Source organism: Gobio gobio (genome assembly GCF_949357685.1).
Source record: "Gobio gobio genome assembly, chromosome: 21".
NCBI classification, from domain to species: domain Eukaryota; kingdom Metazoa; phylum Chordata; class Actinopteri; order Cypriniformes; family Gobionidae; genus Gobio; species Gobio gobio.
The window spans coordinates 28,564,543-28,590,937 of record NC_137117.1 but is presented as its reverse complement, the minus strand read 5'-3'; the positions used below and the strand labels follow the sequence as shown (position 1 = coordinate 28,590,937).

Genomic DNA, 26,395 nt, shown 5'->3' with positions numbered 1-26,395 from the left:
GTGCATGGTTACAGTATGTGTTCACACTTAACCTATCCATGACTACATTGAAGCTACATTTTTCAGAGGGACAACACGTGTGCATGGGAGCTGAAGAAGTGTTCTAGGGTTAATCGCTAGGCTCCACTTGACTTGAGAGGGAAAAAAAAGAAATCATTTTAGCAATGAAACTGGACGATACAAGATTTAGCCACTTTTCACCAAAAAGATGTAAACATCACATTTTTCTTCATTTAGAATCGGATTACGGACCCTTTACGTATTCTAATATCTCATTAACTGAAAACATGTAGCTGTATAATCATATATACAGGATCCAGAAAGAGTATCAAGACTGTCAACTATATACTGGAAAAGAAGTTTCCAGAAATTTACTTTGGTTGGAAATTAATGTTGCACAGATGTATATTAGTCTGCTTTGTGTGCAAGGAAGCAAAATGACATTTACTCAAAATAATTCAATTTTAAATCAATGCTTAAAACAATGTAATGGGTTATTTATGTAAGTGACAATTACATCATGATGGTGAAGTGGTTTGAAACAATACCATACAAAATAGAGGTGAGGAAAATTGCAATCATTACACTTGAAAAATATCTAGTTATCTCCGCTAAGCAAATTTTAATACTAAATGTAGCAACGGTCAAAGGAGTAGCTGTTGTAATAATATATTTAAAAAAAAAAAAAAAAAAAAAGTAAGAAAAACACGATTTCACAACTGAATGAAACCAAAGATGGTAAGGTTAAATTTCTCAGTTCACTGTTGAAAATGTTACCAACTCTCGTCTAAGATTACTTACAGACAGATTATTAGACTAATTATAAAAGTTAAAATCTCTCACTGTTAGTATGAAGACTGCAGGGGAAACAAAGGCAAGAATAAAAATCAGAGACAAGAATTAAGAAGAGGGAGAACATTTGAACTTTGATTTTGAGTGTCTACGGCCCATGAAAACTGTGTGTGGGGGGTTAAGAAAAGAAAACATATGGGGATCTGCATTTGTGACCAGATGTGTGCTGAAAAATAGGTTTTATCAAGACCAACATCTGGAGTGAAACAGCAATGGCCAGAGTGACCTCACTGAATTCCAGAGCATCAAATATTATCCACTAGATATTTCTTAGTCTATATTTGACTCGGATGAATCTCTATAAATGTATGAATGAGAGTTTAAGCAGCAATCTAGAACAGAGCAAAGCAGAGAAGCTTTGGAGAGGGTAACTTTGGAACCAAGCATCTGAAAATGCAAATTTAAGTATCTAAATAATCATAAGTGAAATCAACACTCTGGACAATACATTAATTATCTGAATATGAAAAACTTTTACTATTTTTTTCCCCTCCCTCATTCTAACTGAAGTCTCTCTACAGGTATAACAAAGGTATTGTGTGTAAGAGAGAGGTTATATCTTTATTTGGTGTGTCTGTATATTTCGGTTTATGCTGTTCCTTTCTTAGATTATACTTGAAACTAAATGTGAAGGAGTTACTGATACTATATGACAAACACACTGAGAAAACCCAACTAACTGAAACGGCTGTTAAATCACAGATGAAACAGGACTGAATTTTTTTTTAAAGGATCTACAGTTATTCTGAGGAAACCAAAATTCCATTAACGGGTGTGTTTGCATGTTCATAAGCACTAACATGCTGGAGATCCTTTCTTGAAAACTAGCACTACTGTACTTAACTCGTAATAAAACGTGACAACCTATGGTTGAGGTTTAAATGCTCTAGCGCGCATGACCGTGTAGCGTTAGTTCACAAATACTACCTGTCGCGGTCAAGATTCTTCTAGGTTTAGTCTGTCCGGTATGTCCAGTATTGTCACATATTCTGACACTGATATATCACTTTTTTTTTGTTGTTTTTTTTTGTGGGGGTTTTTTTGGGACTAATTTTGTCCATAGCAAATTGCATTCATAGTGCATGCTTCAGGTCATTGCAATATTTCTGACGGGCTGATCTGTCTGGGTTCCTCAAGAGTGAGAATTTGCAGAATATACAGACACGTAACTATAATGGGTGTCTTCCATAATCTGATTTAAAGAGCTTTCGATATACTTTTTAGTGGCACTAAATATAATATTAACTTCTTAACAAAATAAGGTGCATCTCATAACTTCAATAGAAAGCTGTGATGTAATCTTGACATTGTCAATTGTACAGATTTTAAACTATGATCATTAAATGCAATAGCCTCTCAAGTGTATTAGTTAATTATTACATTTAAATTTAAATTCTCATTCATTACGTCCAACAAAGCATTGGTACAAAACAAGTATTTTGTTTTTTAAAATGGATTTAAAATATTAACATGTAAGTAGAATTAATTTCCTAACCATCTGATGCAAAATGGTCAATAAAACGGCAAGTTCGGCTTTAATCTTTAGGGTGTTTCATTCGGTTTTGACTTAAAAGCCCATTTGCCTCCGTAGAAGTACTGTCTTGAACATAGAAGTGCATGAGTTCATAGGACTGTCACAAAAACAAGACGAGATGGACAGATCATGAAATGGTCTGGAGAACTATTGACTCCAATATTATTCTTTTTTTTTTAAAAGACTGTCACAATAAAAGATTATCCTAAGATTCGTTCAATAATTACTTTCCAGAGTAAGAAAACTGCAATGATTTTAGCGATGGTGGGAGAATGCACATGTACAAAAAAAGCATCCACATGGTACACATGCACAAGGGAGACGTGAACGACGAGAGAATGAAAAGAGCTGCTAAAAATCCGTTGTGAAGCTGAGAGATGTCAAATGGCAGGTCTTTAGGTTTCTCTGAGGGATTGTGTGCATTCTCGACCACTGATAAAATCACTCCCCTAAATCACATCATTGCATTACAGGATCATGTACATTTGGGTCTATATACAAGCGGCTGGGATGTCAAACAGTATCGCGGTTCAATCCGAACACACTGCTTCCTCCCGAACTCTGGCAGAGGCCTCGATTTTTCTTTATCCTGGTTCGAGGACAACCCAGTGTGTTTTCGGTTTTAAAACAAAGTGCAGGTTACGACGCACTCCGTTCTCACATTCAAATGGGTTGGTGTTGATTTGTACGTCATACTGGTAAACAACACGCAAGGTAAAAGTGGATTTGGACAGTTAAACTGTCGAAAGGAATGACTGTCCGCTGCTCATTAAAAGGAAGTTAACCAATTAACCAAATTACTGCCTCTATATACCATAGAACTATCATAAATAACATTTTAAGTGCTTTCCGTTAGAATACAATCAATGGAGGGGAGGAATTTGCATAAGTATAATTTCGGGCGTAAGGTGCTATAAAGATCTCATTTAGGTAACTATTAAATATTTCAGTAGCTTAAGTACTGCGGTCTGTGAATCCTCGTGGGGACATGGGCCTAAAAGAAGATTGTCTACATGGGAGATAAAGCAACAGAGAGTTGCTGAGTGTAACAACTCCTTCCCTTCCTCTTGCTCATCCTTACTCAAACATGTCTCTCTGAGCCAGGACTTGTCGGGCCGCCCGTGGCCCCTGTGCAGAAGACAATTGCAACTTCTCCAAATGCAAATCACTTTTTGATAAGATAATATACAAAACAAAAGCACAAAGGGACTACCATGTGTGTGTGAATGCACACTGTGACATACAAATACAACCCGCGTTCTCTGATGGTTTCCACTCGTCTACTGTATTCAGGGCAGTGTTGACTTTGAATCCTCGCCTATGGTACACTGCAGATACAGCCACGTGTAGAACAAATAGTGTAATTCTTTGCTGTGTGGTGGAAACTTTAAAACAGCTGGTGCTGCTGTGCAACTTGACACATGCAAGTGTTTCGAGTAGGTCAATTTTCAAATATACTTTGGGCATTAAGGGGCTTTTCGTAGCCATTTTAGGCAATCATACGGTCTGAAAAGAAAACGGTGTCAAAATAAAAACACTCGAGAGCTTTTCACGATGCTACAACACTGATGGGCCAGTGGAAAGGATGAGGTCCAGAATCCGAAGATTCAGGGCGATGTGCAATCGAGGGATGTGATTTAAACGTGCTCAGTTTTAAACCAGACCCGGCTCTTAAGGTGACACATAGACCGCATTCCTGACACTGTCCATCTGTCGTTTCCAGCATGTGCAGCATCATAAATTATACCATGACAACACAAAGTGGCTACTGTGCCCTAAATATTCAATTTTGTAAGGAAAAGGCAGTCGACCTTAAATCATTCCCTCTCACTCTCTCATTCTTATTACATTTTGGGATGTAATTACTCCTCTTTCTGTAGTGCACCATCTGATGGGCAGTCGTCAAGGCAACAAGGGGCCTCTACCTCCACCCCATCTTCTGACTGGTTGTCTCTGCTGGCTAAGGCACACTGGATTGGCTGGGCCAGTGGTGGCAGGTCAAGGGCTTGACCAGTGGCGCTTCCTGAAGAGCTGCCGTTCAGCTGCTGTGAAGAAGTCCCCGTTCCCTCCATGGGCCGTCCCACCGCTTTAACATCCTCAGTGAGTTTTGGGGGACTGGAGGAGGGAGGTGAGGAGGACAAAGTCTACGAGAAACAATGGGAAAGGGAAAGCAAATCTAACTCAATCTCGTCACTAACCAATGTAAATACAAATATTGTGCAAAATATATATGTTGGACTGACCTGTGTTCTGTTGGTTGTCACTTTCTTCCCTCCCCTTGCTTTCACTGTCAATTCTTTACCCCTTCTGGGAAAAAAAAGAACAGATGTTTTGTATACATTTTATATACGTATTAGGAAGGCAACAATATTTTGACAGTTTTTAATGCTAATAACCAATATGCCTGCTACTATATTAAAGTAAAATCAAGCACTGAAAATGCTAATATAAGATAAAAAATATATCCTGCACCTCCAAAAGGAATACATTCACTCGATACACTCATGTCACGATTCGATTCAAATCACGATACTGAACTCACAATACGATACTATCGCAACATTTAAGCCAAAAAAAAGAAGAGGGGTTTTCTTATTATAGCTTTATTATAATTCAAATAATATTATTTTATTATTATTAGGGCACACAAATGTTCACCCATTGCATTATTATACTAGTCTGGCTATCACCAGACCAAGCTCAAGTTAAGGTTGAACATTGGTCTGGGGAGTCTGCTATGTATTTTCTACTGCACAAGAGGCGTGATAAACGAGCATAAATTAAATGACTCTGTACGCAATTGGATAGTCCTTCAACCAATCAGACCACAAGAGGCGTGATCAACAGGCATCGATCCATCCCCTCTCTATCCGTCATTGTGTTAAACCCACCAATAACGGGCCAGGTGGATAAGCCAGCCTGTGATTGGTTACCGCAAAAGTGTAACAGAAGCAGTAGAAATACATTTACAGGTTTCCAGACTGTTGCAGGGCGAAATCAAATCGCTGGCAGATCAGCCTGGGTTTACCCAGTCTATTATTATACATTATATATAGTAGTTTCATGTAGTAATGTCACTGAAACGCTGTAAACTTTCATTTGTTTCTCATGCAGTACTCTTGCGCATTCAATGCAGGCATACGTTGGATCTCTCCCGCTAATAATGCACTATAACTGTAAATGGTTAGTTCGTCAAAACAATAAATTCTTCATTACTCACCCTGCATTTTTTTTTTTTGCACGTCATGTTTAGGCTACATGCCCGTCGTTGTAAATCTGTTCATCATATAAAGCCATCAAGTCTCTTAAGAAGACTTGGATTTGGATTAGACCACTCGATAAATAATTTTTTACGATGCCTCTGACATTTTATGGATCTTTTAAGTTTTATAAGAATGGACTTTAAAATGGAGGGTTTCATAAAAATATCTTCATTAGTGTTTGACTGTTGAACGAAAATCTTAGGTTTGAAACAACATGAGGGTGAGTAATGACAAATTTCATTTTTGGGTGAACTAACCCTTTAATATAATATGGCAAAATATTGTTTACTATACTTACTAATGTATATAATATAAAAACTGCATATGATTTTCCGCTAAAATCTAGGTGCTATGCAAGCTTCAGGAGATTTGCTGCTCTTAGTCCTCACCAGTGGGTGGTGCAATTGAGAGTTAATAAAGATCAACAGCAACAGAAGCCCTCTCAAGCATGTCATTTGTTGTAAGGCTTTGTCATACCTCCATAAATAATCAGTCAAATGGCCACTATTTTATGACCGAATGGACTCACCCTTTCCCTCCTACTGACACCACCTGCATATTGAACCCCCCTCTGCCTCGGAGTGGCTTGTTCCCAGCCCACTGACCAACAACCATGCCAGCTATTTCCAGCTTGCCACCCTGGGGAGGTATAGACTGGATTCCTGAAAGAATGACAAAAAATTACTAAGCGACACCCCAAAGGGCAGTAAACAAAATGTAACAAATGTGCTAAATAAGAGGAAGGTCTAACCTGGGAAGGCCCTGGGCCGGTGCTGGTGGTGATGGTGAGGAGGAGGAGGCATGGAGCCCAATGGGCGAGGAGGATAAAGAGGATGCATGGGGTAAAAAGGGGGCACCATGGCAGGAGGAAGGAATGCAGGGGGTGGCAGTGGTGGAGGTGGAGGCGGCGGCCGGGACAGGTTAATGCCTTCTAGAATGGCCTGGCGCATCTTCTCCACCCTCGAAACCAGTTCCTCCTGCAGGGACAGTGTCAAAGACATTAAAAAACCTGAAATATTGTGAAATATTTAACAGCTGCACCTGCACATAAACGTTTGTTACCTGGCCTTCACACATATCAAGTAAGGAGGCTCTGTCTCTGGTGGCTTTAGCTAGCTTGCTCTGGAACAACTTCCCATCAAAAAAGCCCCAAGGGCAGCAGTGGTCCCATGGCAGGGGCTGTCCACATACATCATTCACAAACAGGGCAGTGTCCACTCCGCTCATGAACAGAGAGGCCAGTTGCACCCCACGGTTATCCACCTTCTCCACCTGGTATCAGTGTCAAAGAGAAGAAATATGATCCGGCAGCATGTTTGGCATCGGCCTGGTAAATGTCACAGTAGCGTGCCATTTCAGATTTCACAGAGCTCTTTCAAAACAGATTATTGACAGCCTGACAGTTGAAAGACAGCATCTATTTTAAAGAAATGCTTTTCCTTGAACCTTTTGCTTTATGTGACATACAGCTATTGAAGTTGAGCTGAGCTATTTAGTCTTTCCTTACTTTGACTTAGTCGTGCCTCAAGGCAAAAAAAAAACCCTGTCAAAATTGTGAACGAACATTTAATAAAGCGTAGAAGATACAAAGATAAAGAGTGCATGGGGTATGTTTTGTGCAGTGTTCAATTCAATCCCTCCTCCCACTGCTTTTACTGTAATCTGGGTCTTTACAGTTATATAAGAACAGAAAAACACATGCAAATGTGCTTTAGTCTCAAACCACAGCTCTCTATCAATCTGCTTTTAGCAATTTCACTCAACAAAAAGTAAATATTTCATTAGAAACTAGATTTAAAGTCAGGAATGGCAGATACTTAAGATACACTTTAAACAAAAACAAAATATATATTTTGAACTGTTCTCTGAAAATTATATCAACAATGTTGGCTTTTCATTTTTATTATTGAACATCCTAATATAAAAAGTATAATTTTCAGCATCTTTTCACATTCATAGAATAAAAGAATTGAAATGAAATGCATTTTATAAATGCAATTATTCAAAATAATTCAGAAATCACAATTTGGCTTGGCGGAGGCTACAGTTTAATTGAATAAATATATAAGCTGGGTATTTCAGTCTGAAACACGTCAGTGTCTCGGTTTGAAGTAAGTGCTGCTCTACACAAACTCTATCTTTGCATCAGAGTTTGTGTCGTTTATAACATGCATTTGGGAACGCAACCATCTTCCCAAAATTGTAATAAGAAGCACTTATAAACCGGCTATTGTCAAAAAAAGAAAAGCTTTAAGGGATAAATAATATATAGTTGGTATTGTGACAGTTAATGAGACACAACTTGCCTTGAGTTCCTGAAGTTGGTCAGGCTCATAGAGCTGGTTGGACACAGCTTGAGCCAAAAAGGCATCAAGCTCATGACGCTGAAGAATTCGACCCCCCGGCCACTGCATCATATACCTGTAAACACACATTACTGTTCAAAACACCCAGGGCTACTCAGATTCCGTGCTGACCTAATTCAGTGTGGAGTAAGAACCACATCAATGTCCAATGAAAAACATCTCACAAAGGTACCTGAGCACGCAGCACATGAGCAGCAGGTGAGATGGCACACAGGCTGGGTTGAGCAGGGCAGGGCAGTCAGAGCGCATGCAGGCTAGAAAGGCTCGCGTACGACGGCTACGGTCCTCTGAGGCTCTGCCCAGCCACAACCGCCTCAGGTTGGGACACGTCCACTCGCGGAAACACAGGGCTGGAACGAGCTCTGGGGTCAGGGCAGATTTAGCTTTACTGGCACACCACTCCTTTACAATCACCGGGGGCACTGTAGAGTCATACAGAAACAAGACATTTAGATTGATTTTAATCTTCCTCTGACAACAAGGCAAGATTTTAATTACTTTTTACATTGAAATGTATGTGTTTATTACCCTTTAAATACATACTAAAAATCAATTATTATTGACCTTAAAAACATGAAGTAATATTTACTTATTTAACAAATAATTAACCAACCATTGTTTTGCTAATATTTAACCTAAATATTTTTGTGTTAAATAATGCATTAGTTTTTGCAGTTGTTCTGAAATAAGCATTGAGAATCACTCATTTTTCCTGTTATTGGTATTGGCTAATGATTTTTTGGTATTGTGACAACACTTACAATATGTATGCTATTCTACAGTCCACCCAAGGTTTATGCCCACCCTTCCACTCACAGTCAACTGGACTACGCTTGCGCATGGCCAGTCTCTCCAGCCTCCGCTGGGTCTCAGCCAAGCTGAACAGCACCCCGTAGGCATACTGGCGGGCAGAACGGAAAAGTAGAGAAGCAGGAGGCAGGTCGGGGTTGCACTCGTCCTCTATACACACTGGCATCTTCATTTCCCCCTGGGAGGTGATAGAAAAATAGAAAGAGAGGGGAGAAATGGAAAGTAAGGGACAGAGAGAGGAGTGTTAGAGCTCTGATAGGCATTATAAGCTGCTTTTGTATATTTCAGGGCATTTGCCATCATAAATGTAAAAAATGTGTACTCTATTATAAAAGCAAACTTTTTTTAAATGAAAAACAGCAGAGTTTTATAATTAATTTTGAAGTATACATAAACATGTCATATAAACATTAAAACATAGAACCGTAATGATACTGAATTGAGGTGCACAAAAAGGTTGAATTTTTAAGTTAGACATGACGTAAAGGAAAAACTTATCACTGTTAATTCATTAACCCCTCTAATGGATTCAGTGAATTAATTTAGTGAAGGAAAAAGTAAACTATGGAAGTAATTTTTTTGGCTGTCCCGTTGCATATTCAGCAGTGAAAAATATCAAGGATGAAACTCTCCCAGAATGCCATTTATTTGTAAGCACATGCTTTGGTACCTTGGTCAAGATGTGGTAGATCTGTGGATACATGAGTCCTCTCCTGTGTCTGTGCTCCGCCACTCTCAGCACCTCAGCACTGACCTGTGGAAGGGGTGGAGTTGTGATGTCCATGTGAGTCCGTGTTGGCATGGACAACAATGATGGAATGGACGGCCCACTTCCGTTACCATGGTGGCCGTCCCCAGAGCCACTGCCGCTCCGTCCACTGGGATCTTCCCATCTCGTGGACTTGTCAGCCAAATGACTATGACAGAAAATGAATATTCACTCTGCACTGAATACAACACAGGTAAAGCACAATGGATAGATTCCGTACAATGTGGACTCACTTAGTGCTGGTGTCATTTTGCTCCTCCCCATCTGAAGACGACGACGATGAGGGGGAGGCGCCTGTGGGAGCAGCAGTGTGATGATTAGGCTGTCGATTGCCATCTTGAGAGGAATCATATGGAGCAGACCAATCAGCAAAGCCCATTTTCCCAACTAGTGAATCATTACAGTCTTGCAAAGGCTGAGTTGGGTTCTGGCATAAAAGGGCTGGACCAGTGGCAGGGCCGGGTCCGTAGAGCCCACCTGGATAAGGCACCTTAACACCTGACACCTGGGGTGGACCAAACTGTGGAGAACAGCAAAAAGTGACTGGCTGAAATTCGTTTCTGGAAAAAGAATGCTATTTGAAGCACTAAACATCTACAGTAAATAATTACCTGAGCTTTTACAGGCTGCATTGCCCCCATGTGGCCGGGAGGTCCGCTAAATTGACTAGGCCCAAAGCCTGGAACTGAGAGAAGAGTCAAGAGATACCAAATGAACATTGTATGAGTATAATATGATGTCAGAGCTTATCTTATGGCTAAACATTAGGGGTGTAACGGTTCGTGTATTCGTACCGAACGGTTCACGGGGTGAGTTCCAAATGGAATCAGTATTCCCTATTTGATCATCCCTATGTGAGCAGGACACACGTGTACCGTATGTAGCAGTTTGGAATGCACTTGGCAAAGGGAGCGGCGTAATTTCCTCATTATCTTCAGCTGGGATGTTCCGGTGACAACGCAGCACAGTGTCCGTCAGCAGATCAGGGTTGCCAGATATTCACAAAACCCGCCCAATCGCTAGTCAAAACTAGCCCAAAACAAGCCCAGTCTCATTTCAGTGGGGTTTTTTTGGTAAAAATCTCTTATGGGGGGTAAAATATATGTCTTTTTGGCAGGGTTTCCTGCTGAAATACGCATTCCCGGTGCTAAATATCACACAATTGGGGTTGCTTCAACCTGCGGACATGTATGAACTTGGCAACACTGCAGCAGATGTCGCAGTTTTATCTGCATCATTTTCTTTTTTTTAGCCTAACTGTTGCAAATAAAAATAAACATTTTTTATTTTAAAATGTTTATAAAAATATGCTTTGTAATACTGTATATAAAAAGTAATATAACTCTTAAAAATATGAATTGTATATTTATTTATGCCGGCGCTGCGTTGTCACGGGAACATCCCAGCTGAAGATAATGAGGAAATTACGCCGCTCCCTTTGCCAAGTGCATTCCAAACTGCTACATACGGCACACGCGTGTCCTGCTCACATAGGGATGATCAAATAGGGAATACTGATTCCATTTGGAACTCACCCCGTGAACCGTTCGGTACGAATATGCGAACCGTTACACCCCTACTAAACATACACTACAAATCAAAAGTTTGAGGTCTTTAAGATTTCTATGTCTCTTTTGCTCAACACGTAAAAAAGTAATTTTGTGAAATATTATAACTTTTCTATTTAAATATATTTTCAGCAGCCATTACTCCAGTTTTCAGTGCCACATGATATTCTAAAATGCTAATTTTCTGCTCAAGACATTTCTTCTTATTAAAGTTGAAAACCGATGTGCTGCTTAACATTTATGAAAACATTTTTATCTGGAATCTTTGATAAATAGAAAGTTCAAAAGATAATGTATTAAAATGTGTTTTTTAACACACCCTTGTTGACGAATTATAAATGATCTGACCCCAAACTTTTAAATGGTTGTGTATGTATAGTGAATGGTCTTCAAACATCACATTCTACCTACAGAGGTAAGGAGAAGGTCCCATGGAGAGAGGTCTTGGTTTACTGGCTGCTGAAAAATACTCCACTGCCTTCTTAAACCTCTCAAACTTGTCTTCTGTACGTGACTGGAGGTTAGAAAATGGGGAGTCTCCATGTTACGATGAGCTTTTAAGGTAACAACAACAGTATAATAAAAGTGTACAAAAGTAGTATGTGAAAATGCGGAGGTTAACACGGCCATGCTTCACCTGTGACTGCTTGAAAACATCCTTGGCCACCGAATCTAAATTCCCAAGATCTTTGATGGATGCCACATACTCAGATACAGCCTTGATAACAACCTCACATGGAGGGAGGACTAACTGATGAGCCCTTACCTAAACAAAGGGAAGAAATTAAAAGAATGGGTTATAGTGATAACTCTGATGCTCAAGGATGCGCAAGTCTATATTATCAATTACAATTACAGATGATTGAAAATATCTAAAAAAACAAAAAGTGTGAAATGATAAATTGTACCTTGAGGGAGGCAAGAGGGTGTTCTGGGCCTAGAAGACTCCAATGAAAGGCAGCCAAGTCTTCATCTGGCAGAATGTGGTTACCTGATTTTTTTGAAGGCACACATTTAGAACTAAACAATGCTATTAAAAAATAAAGTCACATGCCAGGACTCAAAATCTTCCTTACCAAGAAGAGCAGCAAAGATTGGCAGGTGCTGGGTCTTGAGGCCGAGCTGGCGAGCCGCTTCTGATAGCAGGTACTGGTGAGTGGTCAGATTCTTGCCATTCCAGGAGAGCTTGAGAGCGTGGGAGCTGAAATAGGCCGGAACGTTGCATAGCGCAAACTCTGAGTCCTGTGCGATCAGACCCTGAAAACCATAGTCTCTGTAGAGGGATAGCACCTCCTGATGGTGGTCCTCCAGGGTCTGCACCACCTACAACACAAGCAGGGTGGAAGGAGACCATGTTAGCTTCCATTGGTCTGGATTTTTTAAAGGTGCATTCAGTTACTTTTTGTTTATGGAATTTTGACTTGGAATTATACTAACACATTAGTGTTGTGAAAAGTATAGATTTTACAATACATATTGGTTCTTAATATTTGAAACCATTTCAATTCTCATTTTCTTCAGCATTGATAAATGGATGCCGGCTGATCTTTCTCGCTTCTCAGCGCGTTTTTTAATTAAGTACATATTCCGTTGCGTGTTGCAAAGTGAAGGCCGGGAATCTTACACATGAGTGGCTCGGTTCACAGTAAATGCAGCAAACTCCATCTCTGCCTGTGAGTTTAACATGCACTTGGGAACGCAACATGCAGCGCATTTTCATATTCACATAATTTCCCACACTTCTGTGGACAGATGATTCACACAGATTTGTAATGAGAAGCGTTTATAAATCTGTTGTCACAGACACAGAAATAAAAGCTTGAGGGTTAATTTCTTCACTTGGAATAATTAATGTCATAAGTATTGACATTTCACTACTACTGTAAAGTAAAATAATTAATATGCTAAAGAAAATATTTTTTAGTATAGTAATATATTTCTGTATTAGAGATAATAAAATAATATCATTATTATTATTATTATTATATAATCCCACTTTTAGGTATCAAGCCTGAGGTAGTTTCATTTTATAGAAATATTTTGACTATGGTCAAAAGTGAATTAGACACTTCAGATAATTGTATTGAACATCAAAGATTTTATTGATTAGCGATATTTTTCAAAGTACAATAGGGAAGTTAAAAATTCCAGTATCGTATTAACACTAACATATTAATTAGAAATGCGCCAACCAACTGTCAGCCATGATTAAGTAATTCTGCCAGTAAAAGTGTCAGAGGGTTACTACAATAAAGCTATTAGTATTCGGCTGGTCATGTGATCCAGTTTTCTGAAATGAGGTGGCAAAGTCCTCACTGTTTTCTGTTTTAAATATAAATTAATGTTCCAGTTACACTCAATGTTGACATTTTTCAGATTAAATATATAAACATTACTTACACTATCAAGAAAACAACAACCAAAGCAATTCTATACAGTACACAATTTAATTGTTCTTTTTCTTAAAAAGTTTATTTCTCAAGTTCTCATTTACTGCAAAATATGAACTATAAGAATGCATTTCTTCACATTTCATATTTTATTTGTTAACTATTGTTCAACTGCTCTTTTAAAGGGATAGTTCACCCAAAAATGAATATTAGCCCATTATTTACTCACCCTCAAGTCACTCTCAGGTGTATATTATATTCTTCTTTCAGACAAACACAATCAGAGTTATATTAAAAAAGTCCAGGCTAATCCAAGCATTATAATTGCAGTAATAGTTGCTCTGTTTTGGAAGTCCATAAAAAAATGCACCTGTCCATTAAATAACGTGCTCCCTGCAGAGTCCAACCCTGATCAAACACACCTGAACCAGCTAATCAATGCCTTCAGGATTACTAGAAAGCAACAGGCGGGTGAGTTTGATTAGGGTTGGACTCTGCAGGGCAGTGAACCTCCAGGACCAGGTTTGCCCATCCCTGCTCTGGGTGATTTATACACTTTTTAAAGACATGTTTTGTAATTTTTCACTGTTTTATAATTTTTTTTACTGTTGATTATTTTCCCATAGTTTAAGGCGGCAAACCAGCGCTGTGTAATATCATTGCGCCGCTGCACCCATGGTATGGCAGCAAAGTTCCCTTATTACCACGCAGGAATGAGAGAATAGTTCATAGGCATATCGGTCTAGAAAATTGCAACTTTTCATTTTCCGTCGGTCTTAGTACACGATGTAACTAAACACATCACAACATGTAAATAGGAAAATGTTGGCGTTATTTTGTCACTTATTGAGCAGTAGGCTAGCTGGAGCCGTTTACCTCCAGTCTTTGTGCTAAGCTAGGCTAGTTATGGCACGCACGGAGATGAGAATGGTATGTATTAGAGCTGCAACTAACGATTATTTTTTCTGTCGACTAATCTAACGATTATTTTTCCAGATTAATCTTATTATTCTTTTTTACTGATTATTGTATTTAAAAGAGGGTAGTGAATTTGTATATTATTTTAACATGAAATCAATGAATGATGACAATATTAATTGTATTTCAGGAAGGGTAGTGTACATAGTATGCCATTTTATAATGAAATATATGAACAAAAGAAGCTTTTTAAACATAATATATAATGATACTATTCATCATAAAATGTATACAGAGTAGGCCTAATTAGGAAAAGTTGTTTACTATTGTAGTGGAGTATGATTTACTTATTGATTTGTGTCAATAGTAAACGAAAATGCACTTGTATTTATCTGCAAAAGGTTCACATACAGGAGCTTCCAGCATAGTTGTAATGTATAACTAGTCGTCTATTTTGAAGATACATGTGCATAAACAACGACTAAAGCTGCCAGAAGTTTTTGCCCAAACTTCAAAGACACATTTAAATTATTAAAGCTAGAGGCATATCTTAACTTTAATGTTACTTTAATCATGTAAACTACCTATATACAACAAGTTATTATGCATATGTGTTTGGGACAGAGCGGAACCAGGTCGCATTAACAGCAGATATATGCAGCCCATAATAAATAAAAGCACGAGACGTACTGGGGTCAGAGAAGAACCCCGGAAAATGTGACCGTCTGTTGCAATACACGCGCCACGGTTCAGCTGCCCGAGAGAACACTGGCAGCAGGGTTGCCAGGTTTACACAACAAAACCCACCCATTCGTTACTCAAAACTAGCCCAAAACAAGCCCAATCGCGTTTCGGGGAGGTTCTCTGGTAAACATCGCGTTCGGGGGGTTAAATATGTGTGTTTTTTTGCTTCAACCCGCGGACATAAGACACGGCCCGCGGCAACAGTGTAGAAGTAGCCCAATTCCGCGGAAAAAAGCGGACTTGGCAACACTGACTGCAGTGTGAAAGCTCCCGCTCTCCACGCGCACAGCTTCTGCTCTGCCACCGCGTGCAGTGTGAAACCGGCGTTACAGAGTGAACAAAGCACAGTTTTATTCGGCTTCTGTTTAAAGTACTCCCACACTTTTGAATGTCGCGGTCTGGCTTTATATGATAAATGATCATTTTCACTATGCCCGGGAGCAGAAGCTACCATTATTCTAGATCTTCTGTTCCATTCTAGAACGTAAATAATGTGCCGCCGACGCGTCGACGCATTTCACGCACGTCGACGTATTTTCGTATAGCCCTAGTATGTATGGACTTAACTAACTCTGGGGGATACGGTGAATAAGCAAAAGTCCCAAAAAGTCACGTGTTCCTTTTTTTCCAAATTGCAAACGCTCATCCCTCCCTTTCGAAGCACATAGAGAAGCTATGGTGGCCAACACAGGACAAAGATGTCATCGGAGGAGACCGCAGAGAGTAGCTAGTGCTCTGTAGAGCAGTTTGTACGTTTAGAGCTACTGTAGAAAAATGGCGGCCTAAAATTGTGACTTTGAAAATGTGTAGATAGAAACGTGGTGTATGTAGATAGAAATGGCTCATTCTAAGCTAATAGAAACATAGTTCATTATGTAATGTATTTAAACACCACTGAAGATATAGTTATGTATATTTTGCATTTCTTTCAACATATCCTCATAAATATTACACACTGCACCTTTAAGTCATTTAAAGGGCTATTTAAGTTTGCTTAGGTCTTTATTACCACAAAAATATCCGATTGTTAAAGTAATGGACTGATTACTCGATTACCAAAATATTCGTTAGTGAAAGCCCTACTGCATTATGTGTAAACTTTGCGTAAAAAGTTAATAATTCTGACTTTGCTTTTGAAATTGTTTTACAATGACACAAATAACTGAAATTGCCAAAGCATTTACAGCATGTTGTATATTTAAACGTAAAGGTGGAAGACAATTCATAGAAGGACATCACAAGCCACAATTCCTCTCGAGGAGGGCATCAGGCCACTCACCCGCACGCGGAATCGGAACATGGCGAGGCGGACACAGTGGCTCAGGCAGGCCGGGGGCAGAAACCAGGCCCGCGGAGGGGGCGTGGCCTTGCTTCCGACATGGTTGACGATGAGCTGTGCCGTCTGCCGCTGCCCCTGTGCCCGCCGCGCCCACTCTGGCCAGCGATCCTTCCCAAGCGTGCCGTTAAAAACCACCACCAGCTCCAGTCCGCCCTGGTACAAACAGGCCTGGGAGAGCGCCGCCAGATAGCCGAGCATTGCATTCCACTCGCCTCCACAAACCCAGTCGGTCTGGTAGCCCCCGTAGAGCCGCTGAAGGCCAGAGTCTGCGTCAACCAGAATGCGAGCTGGCGGGGGAGGCGGAGGCAGCGAGCTTGGATGATGGGGATGGTGGTGGTGGTGGTGGTGATGATGATGATGATGAGGGGGCTGACGGCCTGCCGTTCGGGCGAGCTTGAGAAGATCCACTGGAACTGCCGCCCCAGGGCAGCGTTTCTCCAAATACTCCTGAAAGCCTTGAACTCCCATTATGTGTCTGTCTATGCGCGTGAGATGGATGAACCTTGTTAAGAAGTTGATTTCTTGGTTATGTGCTCAGAACTAGATCTGGCCGGTTGGATAACTAAAGACCTGAAATGTCTAGTAAATAATCCGACAAATGCAACTGTCAACTGACCCCCGGTAAAATTCCAGATACGCGTGGCTATTTATTACATTTGGTCGTGTAAATGCAATCTGTGTCCATTCCTTAAGGTGTCAATATTATAATCCCGCTAAAGTCTATCTATTTTTATCAATTATAATGTTTCACGGTCTACAACGTAACGATGGAGGATAACGGCGCGCACGCTACAGTTATGATGTCGACAATGTTGGTAACATCCAAATACAATCCTATTTGTAACACATCTAGCTCCAAACTAAACAACAGCTACGCCGCTGCTATCCAACATACCCGTTAGGTAATTAAAACTAACTCTAGCTGATAGTGGATACAGTATGTCCTGTACTAACAGTTATAAGAGCTACAGTTTGTGGCTAACAAACTAGCTCGCGCACTTAGCCAGTTAGCCAAGATCCCGGCGTGATTGACGCGTCAACTAGTCGAGACAAATCGGGGGCTGCTGCGATTCGGAATGAGATGAATAATTAAGGGGAAAATAAAGTAAAACAACTAAAATAAAACAAAAACAAACGCCCGACGTAAGCTCCCTCGCTCTCTGTCTCACTCACGACTTCATGTTGAGGAGAGGAACATACTTTCATGCGACGTCGGCCATCTTGCGACTTCCCCGCGGACCAACAGAAAGTGGGAGTGGAGGCGAGCTGAGCAAAGTGGGAGGAGCGATGTGCCTTGTGCCTGGGAGATGTAGTTTTTTTTCTGTCTGTGGAGGTAGCTGGACGGCAGCGTAAAAGACTACAACTACCACACAGCAAAGTGCGAGACCGGTGCATGCCATATCCAAAAGGAACGGTTCATTCAAAAGTTGATAAAGAAAATTGGTTCAGTTGGAAAATAGATTAAAATCTATGAAGTTCTCATGTTGTGTGGGAATAAACAGTTTAGGGCCAGTGGACCGCAAGAGGATAGGGGCTCTGCAGAAAAGAGATGTTTGTTTTTTTGGACGGATCAGATATTAATTATGATTAACACAACATTAACATAAACTTTTTTTCTTTTCTTTTACTGTTTTCCTTAATTGTCGTTCTGCTAGAGACTGGGTGGTGATTATTTCATATTTTGATAGTCGTTGACAGCAAGGAATCAAAACCAAATCTGCATTTGTGAAGAAGAAAAAAATAGGCTACATTTAAACATTGTTTTATCTCGTATTCTCTGCTATATATATATGTATATGTATATGTATATGTATATGTATATGTATATGTGTATATATATATATATATATATATATATATATATATATATATATATATATATATATATATATATATTCTGATTTGGAAAAAGCACTATACAAATAAATTTGAATTTTAACATTTTTCTAATAGTAGACTATGTAGATACAACATAAACCATAAATCTTTTTCATGAAGCCTGTTTTAATAGCTCTTTTTTTTCTTTCTTTCTTTTTGTTTCAGTACAGTAACACAACACAAATAAGAGCTATTTAATTTGGGAAACAGTTTAAGGTTTGAAAATCCTTTATTTAGACAATGCCACATGTTTTGGTTGCCAAGTTAATGCTATGCTTGAAAATCATGTTTTCTCTTTTTTAAAATAACAAAATTGCATGAAGATTTTCATATTAGTGTTTCGTTTTGAATGAAAAAATCATCACCATATTTCTAGGCCTACTTTCCAAATAGTTTGGGAAAGAATATATAACAGTCGGTTTACAGTGTCTTTTGTCTGCTACATGATTCATAAAGTCCAAAGCATATAAAAAAATATTCAATTAAAATGAGTGTTTATTTTAATAGCTTCATAAAGGACTGTATGATTCAAGCATGTCATTTTCCATGTCCAAGTTGTAGTCCTTTGTAGCAACTTGTTATCAAATTTACTTGAAAAAATGTTTGAGCTATGACGGTATGTAAATTGTGTTTGTTGTCAGGTAATGTCAATCACAGACCATAATGAGTCGCGAGGAAAAAAAACGTTTAAAATTGTGTTAGCCTACAAATTGACGTCATGGATGAAAAGCTCAACATGATAATATATCCTCCTTTATATATGTTTTTTGTTTATTTTATTTTTTTCTTATCTGTTGTGAGTTGTATGTGTTTGCACGAATGTACACACTCTGGTATTTAACCAAAAAATACACATAATGGACGCTAGAGCACGCCAAAGGCGTGTTTGGTTGTAAAAGTTAATTAATGAGCTCTGTGTCAGCTGTCAGCTCATTTGTGGAACAACAGCGCCTCTGAGGCTCTGGCTCAAACAGAGGACACGGCGGCATTTATTTCGGTTTGTTTGCCGTTGCTGGAGCGGCAGGCTGAACTCGATCCAAAATGTCCATGGCAGCCAGACCAGCGCTCTTCCTCTCCTCAACCCGTCTGCAGCCATGGGCCGGACTAAAGTGCACTGCAAGCAACGTAAGCCTCCGCTTAAAATGTCATCAGTCAACAAATGTCAAGCACATGTAGTTTATCGTGTGTAGAATATAGAAACAGAAGTCGGGTCGGGGAAAGGTGTCCTGCAGTCTCTGACAAGGTCACTGTCTGCTTACATGCCACAGGTGTCATTGATGCATTTATTGAGATATTTAGACTTTACAGAACATTTCATAATGAAGCAGTTTGCAGTTAGTTATTTTATGACGGACCAAGTAAAATGTCTCTGGATGCATTTGTACTTTTTCTGTTATCTAATAATGCCAGCTGAAAAGCCCTGCTGTGAGATGCCAGAGGGAGAAGTCCACATATACTGTAAGTTTGGACTGAATTCTTGATTTATTTTCATAATTAATGAAAAATAATTACAGCATGACTAATCTTTTCGTGTAACCCTTCACAGTCTTCTCACTCCCTCTCCCTATTAATCTGAAACCTTAATCTTACCTTAATTTAAGGGCTGTAATATACTTTGGTTTCCTTGTAAAGAGGTAATATATTTATTATAGTTAAAAAGATTTAATATGAAATCTTTATCGAGCACTTAAAGGGATAGTTCACCCAAAAATGAAAATTCTGTCTTCATTTACTCACCTTCAAGTTGTTTCAAACTTGTATGAGTTTCTTTGTTCTGCTGAACAAAAAATAAGATATTTAGAAGAATGTTTGTAACCAAGCAAATAGAGCAACCATTGACTACCATAGTAGGGGGAAAATACTATGGTAGTCAATGGTTGCTCTCTCTGCTTTGTTACAAACCGTCTTCTAAATATCTTCTTTTGTGTTCAGCAGAACAAAGAAACTCATACAGGTTTGGAACAACTTGAGGGAGAGTAAATGATGACAGAATTTTCATTTTTTTGTGAACTATTCCTTTAAATGTAGCTCCACTGTCCCTCCAATGCTCTGCTTCTCTCTTGTGCTTGTAAGCTGATTTGTGTACTGTGAGCATAACCAAAGCAGAATGGATTTGACTCTCTCCTCTGACTAACCACCCCTGTTTATTACCTCTGATTCATCAACCCTACGTGCCCAGACTATTGTGAGTACTGGTTCTGGAAAGTATATATGTGCTTACAGGATGTGTGGTAGATTTGTGATGTTTGGACTTGACTATTAGATCAACAGATACAATAAACGTCCAGGTCGCTTACATGCATTTGATTACAGGTTTGCTAGAATATAAAATGCCAGGGTTTGGGTGCATTAATCTCAATATGGCAATTTAATAGCTGTAACAGCTGAATATATAAATGATTTGCATTCACATATTTAGCATATTGTAATGGTAACTTGGCCCTAAACATTATTTGTAGCAAAAATATTATTTCATCTCCATCATATGGAAAAACCATAAAATCATGTTTCACCTAGAACTACCGTTCAAGTTTGGGGTTGTTACATTTTTGAAATGTTTTTGATAGGGCTGTTTTCTATTTAAATATATTCAGAAAAGTAATTTATTCCTGTGATGTCAAATCTGAATTTTCTGAATCTGAATCTGAAAAGAAACTCCAGTCTTCAGTCTCAAGAAATGTCTTATTATTATTATCAGTGTTAAAAACAGTTGTGCTGCTTAATATTTTTGTGGAAACCGTGATACATTTTGTTCCAGGATCCTTTGATTAAATATAGAAAGTTCAAAAGAACTGCATTTATTTGTAAATAGAAATCGTTTGTAACATTAGAAATGTCTTTACTGACACTTATGATCAATTTAATGCATCTTTGCTGAATAAAAGTATTAATTTCTTTCTAAATAAAAAAAAAAAAATCATTTGAATGGTAATGTTTAGTAGTAGTGTGTTGGTAGCATTGAAAGCTGATAAACAAGTGACCAGTACTGATAATATCATATTCATATTGTGAGGTAGACCTTTACCCTTCTACCCTTCGTTTGTCAATTATCTGTTTTGCATCATTACCCATCAGCCCCCACCTGCTAAATATGGAGGCAGACACACTGTGACTTTGATCCCGGGTGACGGTATTGGACCAGAACTGCTAAACCACGTCAGAGAGCTTTTCAGGTTTGAATATAAAGCTCTCTATAAATACACTTCACCGGCGAACACTAAAGAAGCCCTCTTATGATTATAGCATTCAACAAATATTCCCAGATTCTGCTGTGTGCCTGTGGACTTTGAGGTTGTCAGTGTGGACTCGGCTGCTTCTTCCGAGGATGACATCAATAATGCTGTTACTGCAATCAAACGTAATGGAGTAGCACTTAAGGGTGAGCATGAGAATATGGTTCATTAACCACAGAAATGTTTGCTATAAATAAGGGATATCAGTTATCGGCTGGTTCTAGATATTTAATTTCCTCTCTTTTTACATTTTTTTCATAAGATTACCTTACACACACTTAAAGTAAGTTTTTTAAAACACAATTTTAATGATTAACAATAATTTAATAACACTTTTAAATATTTAGCAAATCTGAAAACCAATGTTAATTTTAAATCATGCCAAAATTCACTTGATTATATTTATAATTTGAGACAAAATGGTAAAGAGTTTTAAAATCAGCCACTTAACTGTTATTGGCCTTAACATAAAAATAATGATAGGTTTATCATCAAATTTAAATAGTGGTGTATTCCTTCTGTATATGGACTAAATCAAGACTCTTTTACAGGTAACATAGAGACTAATCACAACCTTCCTCCATCTCATAAATCCAGGAACAATTTGCTTCGGTAAGACATTGTAGATGTATTTTCTTGATTATCTGTGATGAGTCTTAGAGGGTTTATATAAACTGTTTTAACTCTCCCACAGTACATCTTTGGACCTGTATGCTAACATGATGCACTGTCAGTCTCTTCCCGGAGTCCCGAGCCGCCACAAAGACATTGATGTCATCATCATTAGAGAGAATACTGAAGGAGAGTACAGCAGCTTGGAGCACGAGGTCCGTGTGTTTGGGTCTCTTACAGTTTGAGGACACCTGGTACTAAACACACGCTCCTCAAGTTGAAATCTGCTCTCTTCCAGAATGTTCCCGGGGTGGTGGAGAGTCTAAAGATCATAACACGTGTGAATTCATTGCGGATCGCTGAGTATGCCTTTAACTTGGCCAGGGAGAAAGGCCGCCGCAAGGTCACGGCAGTACATAAAGCTAATATCATGTGAGAATCCGTCTTTACTTACAAATTAGTCAATCTGTTTAACTTTCAGCAAATTCATCAGGCAAAATACTGCTTCAGAACATATCTGCAAATACACTACTGTTCAAAAGTTTGGGGTCAGCCAGATGTTTTTTAAAGAAATGAATACTTTTTTAGCAGGCATTAAACTGATCAAAAGTGACAAGAAAGATATAATGTTACAAAGATTTCTATCTCAAATAAATGTGGTTCTTTTGAACTTTCTATTCATTAAAGAATCCTGGAAAAATGTATAATGTTTTCCACAAAATATCAAGTAGCAAAACTGTATTCAACATTGATAATAATAAATGTTTCTTGAGCAGCAAATCAGCATATCAGAAAGATTTCTGAAGGATCATGTGACACTGAAAATTCAGCTTTGCCATCACAGGAATAAATGACATTTTAAAATATATTGAAATAGAATTGTAACAATATTTCACAATATTCATATTTTGCTTTATTTTTGATCAAATCAATTCAGCTTTGGTGAGACTTTTTTCAAAAACATCTTGCCAAGCCCAAACTTTTGAATGTTTGTGTAGCTTGTTCAAATATTGGTTCTATACTGTATGGCACAAGTTTAAATGAGTTTGGGATGGTTTCCTTTTGCTTCACAGGAAGCTTGGTGACGGTCTTTTCCTGCAATGCTGTAAAGAGGTGGCAGCTGGATATCCTGATATCACGTTTGATAACATGATTGTGGATAATACCACCATGCAGGTATTTAAATGGTGAACTACATAAGTGTATTATATCTTATTGCATTATTTTTTATATTTATTATATGTTATGTTATTGTAATATATTCTTTGGAGTCATCAGTTTTGGCTTTTGAATTTATTTATCTAGATTATTATTTGTATAGGGAAATAAGAAATTTTAATTGAAATACTAAAAAAGATGCATTGTACATATAGATTTTAGCATTTGTTTCTAATTTGCTCACACTACTGATCAAAAGTAAGATTTTACTTTTAAGGAAATTTAGAATGATTTCTAAAGGATCATGTTACACTGAAGACTGGAGTAATGATGCTGAAAATTCAGCTTTGCCATCACAGGAATAAATTACACTTTTATTGTAAAAATATTTCATAATATCAGTGTTTTTGGTCAAATAAATGTATCCTTAATGAGCACAAGATCTCAAAAAAATCTTACCAACCCCAAACTTTTGTACGTCCATACATTAAAAAACAGACCCATAATTACTCTATTAGACATTACAAGAATATGTTTATATATCATGTTTTTGTATAGCTGGTCTCGAAGCCCCAGCAGTTTGATGTGATGGTGATGCCAAATCTCTATGGAAACGTGGTGAGCAATGTGTGTGCTGGACTTGTTGGAGGTCCAGGTCTGGTACCAGGAGTCAACTACGGCAAGGACTACGCTGTTTTTGAGACCGTAAGAAAGAACAGAGCAGGTACTGAATATGTCAGCTGTTGGAGTGACTAGAGGACACATGAGGTATTCTTTGTGCCTTATTACAGGCCACTAGGAACACTGGGAAAAGCATTGCTAACAAGAATATTGCAAACCCCACGGCCACACTGCTGGCCGGCTGCGTGATGCTGGATCACTTAAAGTGCGTGTGTATGAATACTAATGTTATTATTATTTTAATTGGACGTTTTACCTATATTCCAGGTATTAGATCTTCATTTCCTTAATGCATTATTACATTAACCATAATTTTTCTGCAGGACTAGAACTGTGCATCATTTATGTCCTTTCGTTTTCCTAGGCTTCATGCATATGCCAGGATGATTCGAAAGGCAGTTCTGAAAACTTTGTCTGAAACACAGGTATGATACATGTTCATTCTCGTGATGTAAAACGGCTGTAAGAATGCATGCCAATCACCTTGCCTAAGATGATAAGCCAAATCAGTTAAACATTACTCGTCTGCATCACATCCCTATATCTCTTCTGTACTCATACAGCTTGTGTAATCATTTGTTTCCTTGCAGTTGCAGACTGCTGATTTGGGAGGTCAGTGTACTACATCTGAAGTGGTCCACTCCATAATGCAGGAGATCCAGAGAGGAGGACCACGCACATCAGAACAGATCTGAACTTAATGTCAGCAGGTTCTAGAGACCACAGAAACAATCCAAATACATGCCTAATGATTCTGTGAAACACAGGCCGCATGGTGAATTCTTCAATGAAAAGATAGCGAGACTGTAAAGATGTAGGTTGAAGTGTGTGTTGAAATTCATCCTTGTTTCTTTTGTAATTATGAATCTGTATGTTATTTATCTGTATGATCAGTTAAAAGTCTTTATCTGAACTGGCATGGACAGATTCTGTGTGATTTCTTTCATCTGAATTTATGGATATTTATTACCTGTTGTTAACTAATGATGCACCAAGCACTTTCATGCATTGTACATCAAACTTTTGTTCATGCCGATATCACATTTCATGAAGTTCAGTGAAATAAAAAAAGATAATATGACTTGGTTTGATGGACAAATTGTTTCCAGTAGGTGGCACTGAAATGCTGCACCTCAGCTTCATTACATTTGGATGCTTTTTAACATTCATTTATGAAGATTGTAAAAAGGTTTGACTTTGTTTTTAGTGCAGACAATGGAAAAATATATTACATGCCATGTTTACTTTCAGTGCAGGTGTAATAAAGAAATAATACAGAATTAAATTAACATATATTTGAACATAAAATAAGCTTTTATTTTATCAACATGACATTTAAGTGTTTTTAACTATGCTGGTCATTAATTACACCATATTTAAAAGTTCTTTACACGTAGTAACAGAACCGTATCTTCCTGAAGAACCCTTTATATGCTGAAATGGTTCTTTGGTTTAAGAGTTTAGGGTACTTTATTCCTGCCTTTTTGTTTTTCAAATCTGTAACTCAAATCTCAGCTATACAACTACACAGACTGTCAACAAACTCTCAACAGGTAAATTATTTCTTTCTTGAAATGTCTATAATTTTTAACTTTTAAAAATTGTAATTGGTTTCCTACCAATTTTCTTTTTTTAGTCTAACAGAACATGTAAGTGTGAGCAGCTCTTTTCAGTTAAGTCAGTCTACACTTTTGCACAAAGTAACCGAGATATTGAATTTATGATCCATATTGTTAGTTTTGTTTTTAATTATTACTTTATGCCTAATAATACCCAGTCACAAAAAAAACATTAAAGCTATCACCATGACTTTATATAACTTTTTCCTTTTTGGCCTTCATGATCATAATTGTTTTTACATAATCAAATGGAAGAGACAAACTGTAACTCTAAACTCAATTGTGTATTTCAGATGCTATCACGTACCGTAACGTCATCATCTGCAGAGAGAAACTGCCACTCAGAATACACATATAATGATGGATGTAAAGACATCATAGAGGATTGAGAAGATATTTCACTGGAACTTGGTCTTCATTACTTCTATATCATGTTCAATGTCAATTGTTGTTTATTAATGTATTCAGCTAACAACTGTTGTTAGAGCACTCTCATTTTTGCTACAATTTGCCAAGTCAATAAAAAATAAAAGTACCTAATTGACACATCATGTTGTGTTTTTATGTAAAACCCAAATAGAGGCAACAAGATATAAGACCAGGCAGACAGAAATAGAAAGAGCTAAAATTATATAAACTCACCTAAAGGATTATTAGGAAC

At 38.2% G+C, this 26,395-nt stretch overlaps 2 protein-coding genes across 2 annotated transcripts; one reads left to right on the top strand and one right to left on the bottom strand.

Annotated features, from left to right (window-relative positions):
• Window positions 1–656: 656 nt before the first annotated feature.
• fam120c (family with sequence similarity 120 member C) lies at window positions 657–17,787 on the bottom strand. Its single transcript, XM_079802716.1, has 16 exons — window positions 16,494–17,787; window positions 12,239–12,485; window positions 12,071–12,153; window positions 11,800–11,928; window positions 11,574–11,676; window positions 10,206–10,279; window positions 9,828–10,114; window positions 9,496–9,742; window positions 8,832–9,003; window positions 8,188–8,437; window positions 7,956–8,070; window positions 6,712–6,921; window positions 6,401–6,626; window positions 6,179–6,311; window positions 4,630–4,693; window positions 657–4,530 (listed from the first exon to the last, which is right to left on the bottom strand). The coding sequence occupies exons 1-16, from the start codon at window positions 17,019–17,021 to the stop codon at window positions 4,249–4,251; spliced, it is 3,150 nt and encodes a 1,049-aa protein (XP_079658842.1). The 5' UTR covers window positions 17,022–17,787; the 3' UTR covers window positions 657–4,248.
• A 1,471-nt stretch (window positions 17,788–19,258) lies between these two features.
• Window positions 19,259–25,209, top strand: LOC307117707 (isocitrate dehydrogenase [NAD] subunit gamma, mitochondrial-like). The gene is made up of 12 exons (XM_079802715.1): window positions 19,259–19,556; window positions 19,842–19,889; window positions 21,507–21,604; window positions 21,695–21,810; window positions 22,216–22,276; window positions 22,359–22,491; window positions 22,575–22,708; window positions 23,350–23,452; window positions 23,993–24,139; window positions 24,226–24,320; window positions 24,480–24,540; window positions 24,706–25,209. Exons 1-12 carry the CDS (start codon window positions 19,473–19,475, stop codon window positions 24,808–24,810), a joined length of 1,185 nt encoding a protein of 394 aa, XP_079658841.1. The 5' UTR covers window positions 19,259–19,472; the 3' UTR covers window positions 24,811–25,209.
• The last annotated feature ends 1,186 nt before the right edge of the window (window positions 25,210–26,395 follow it).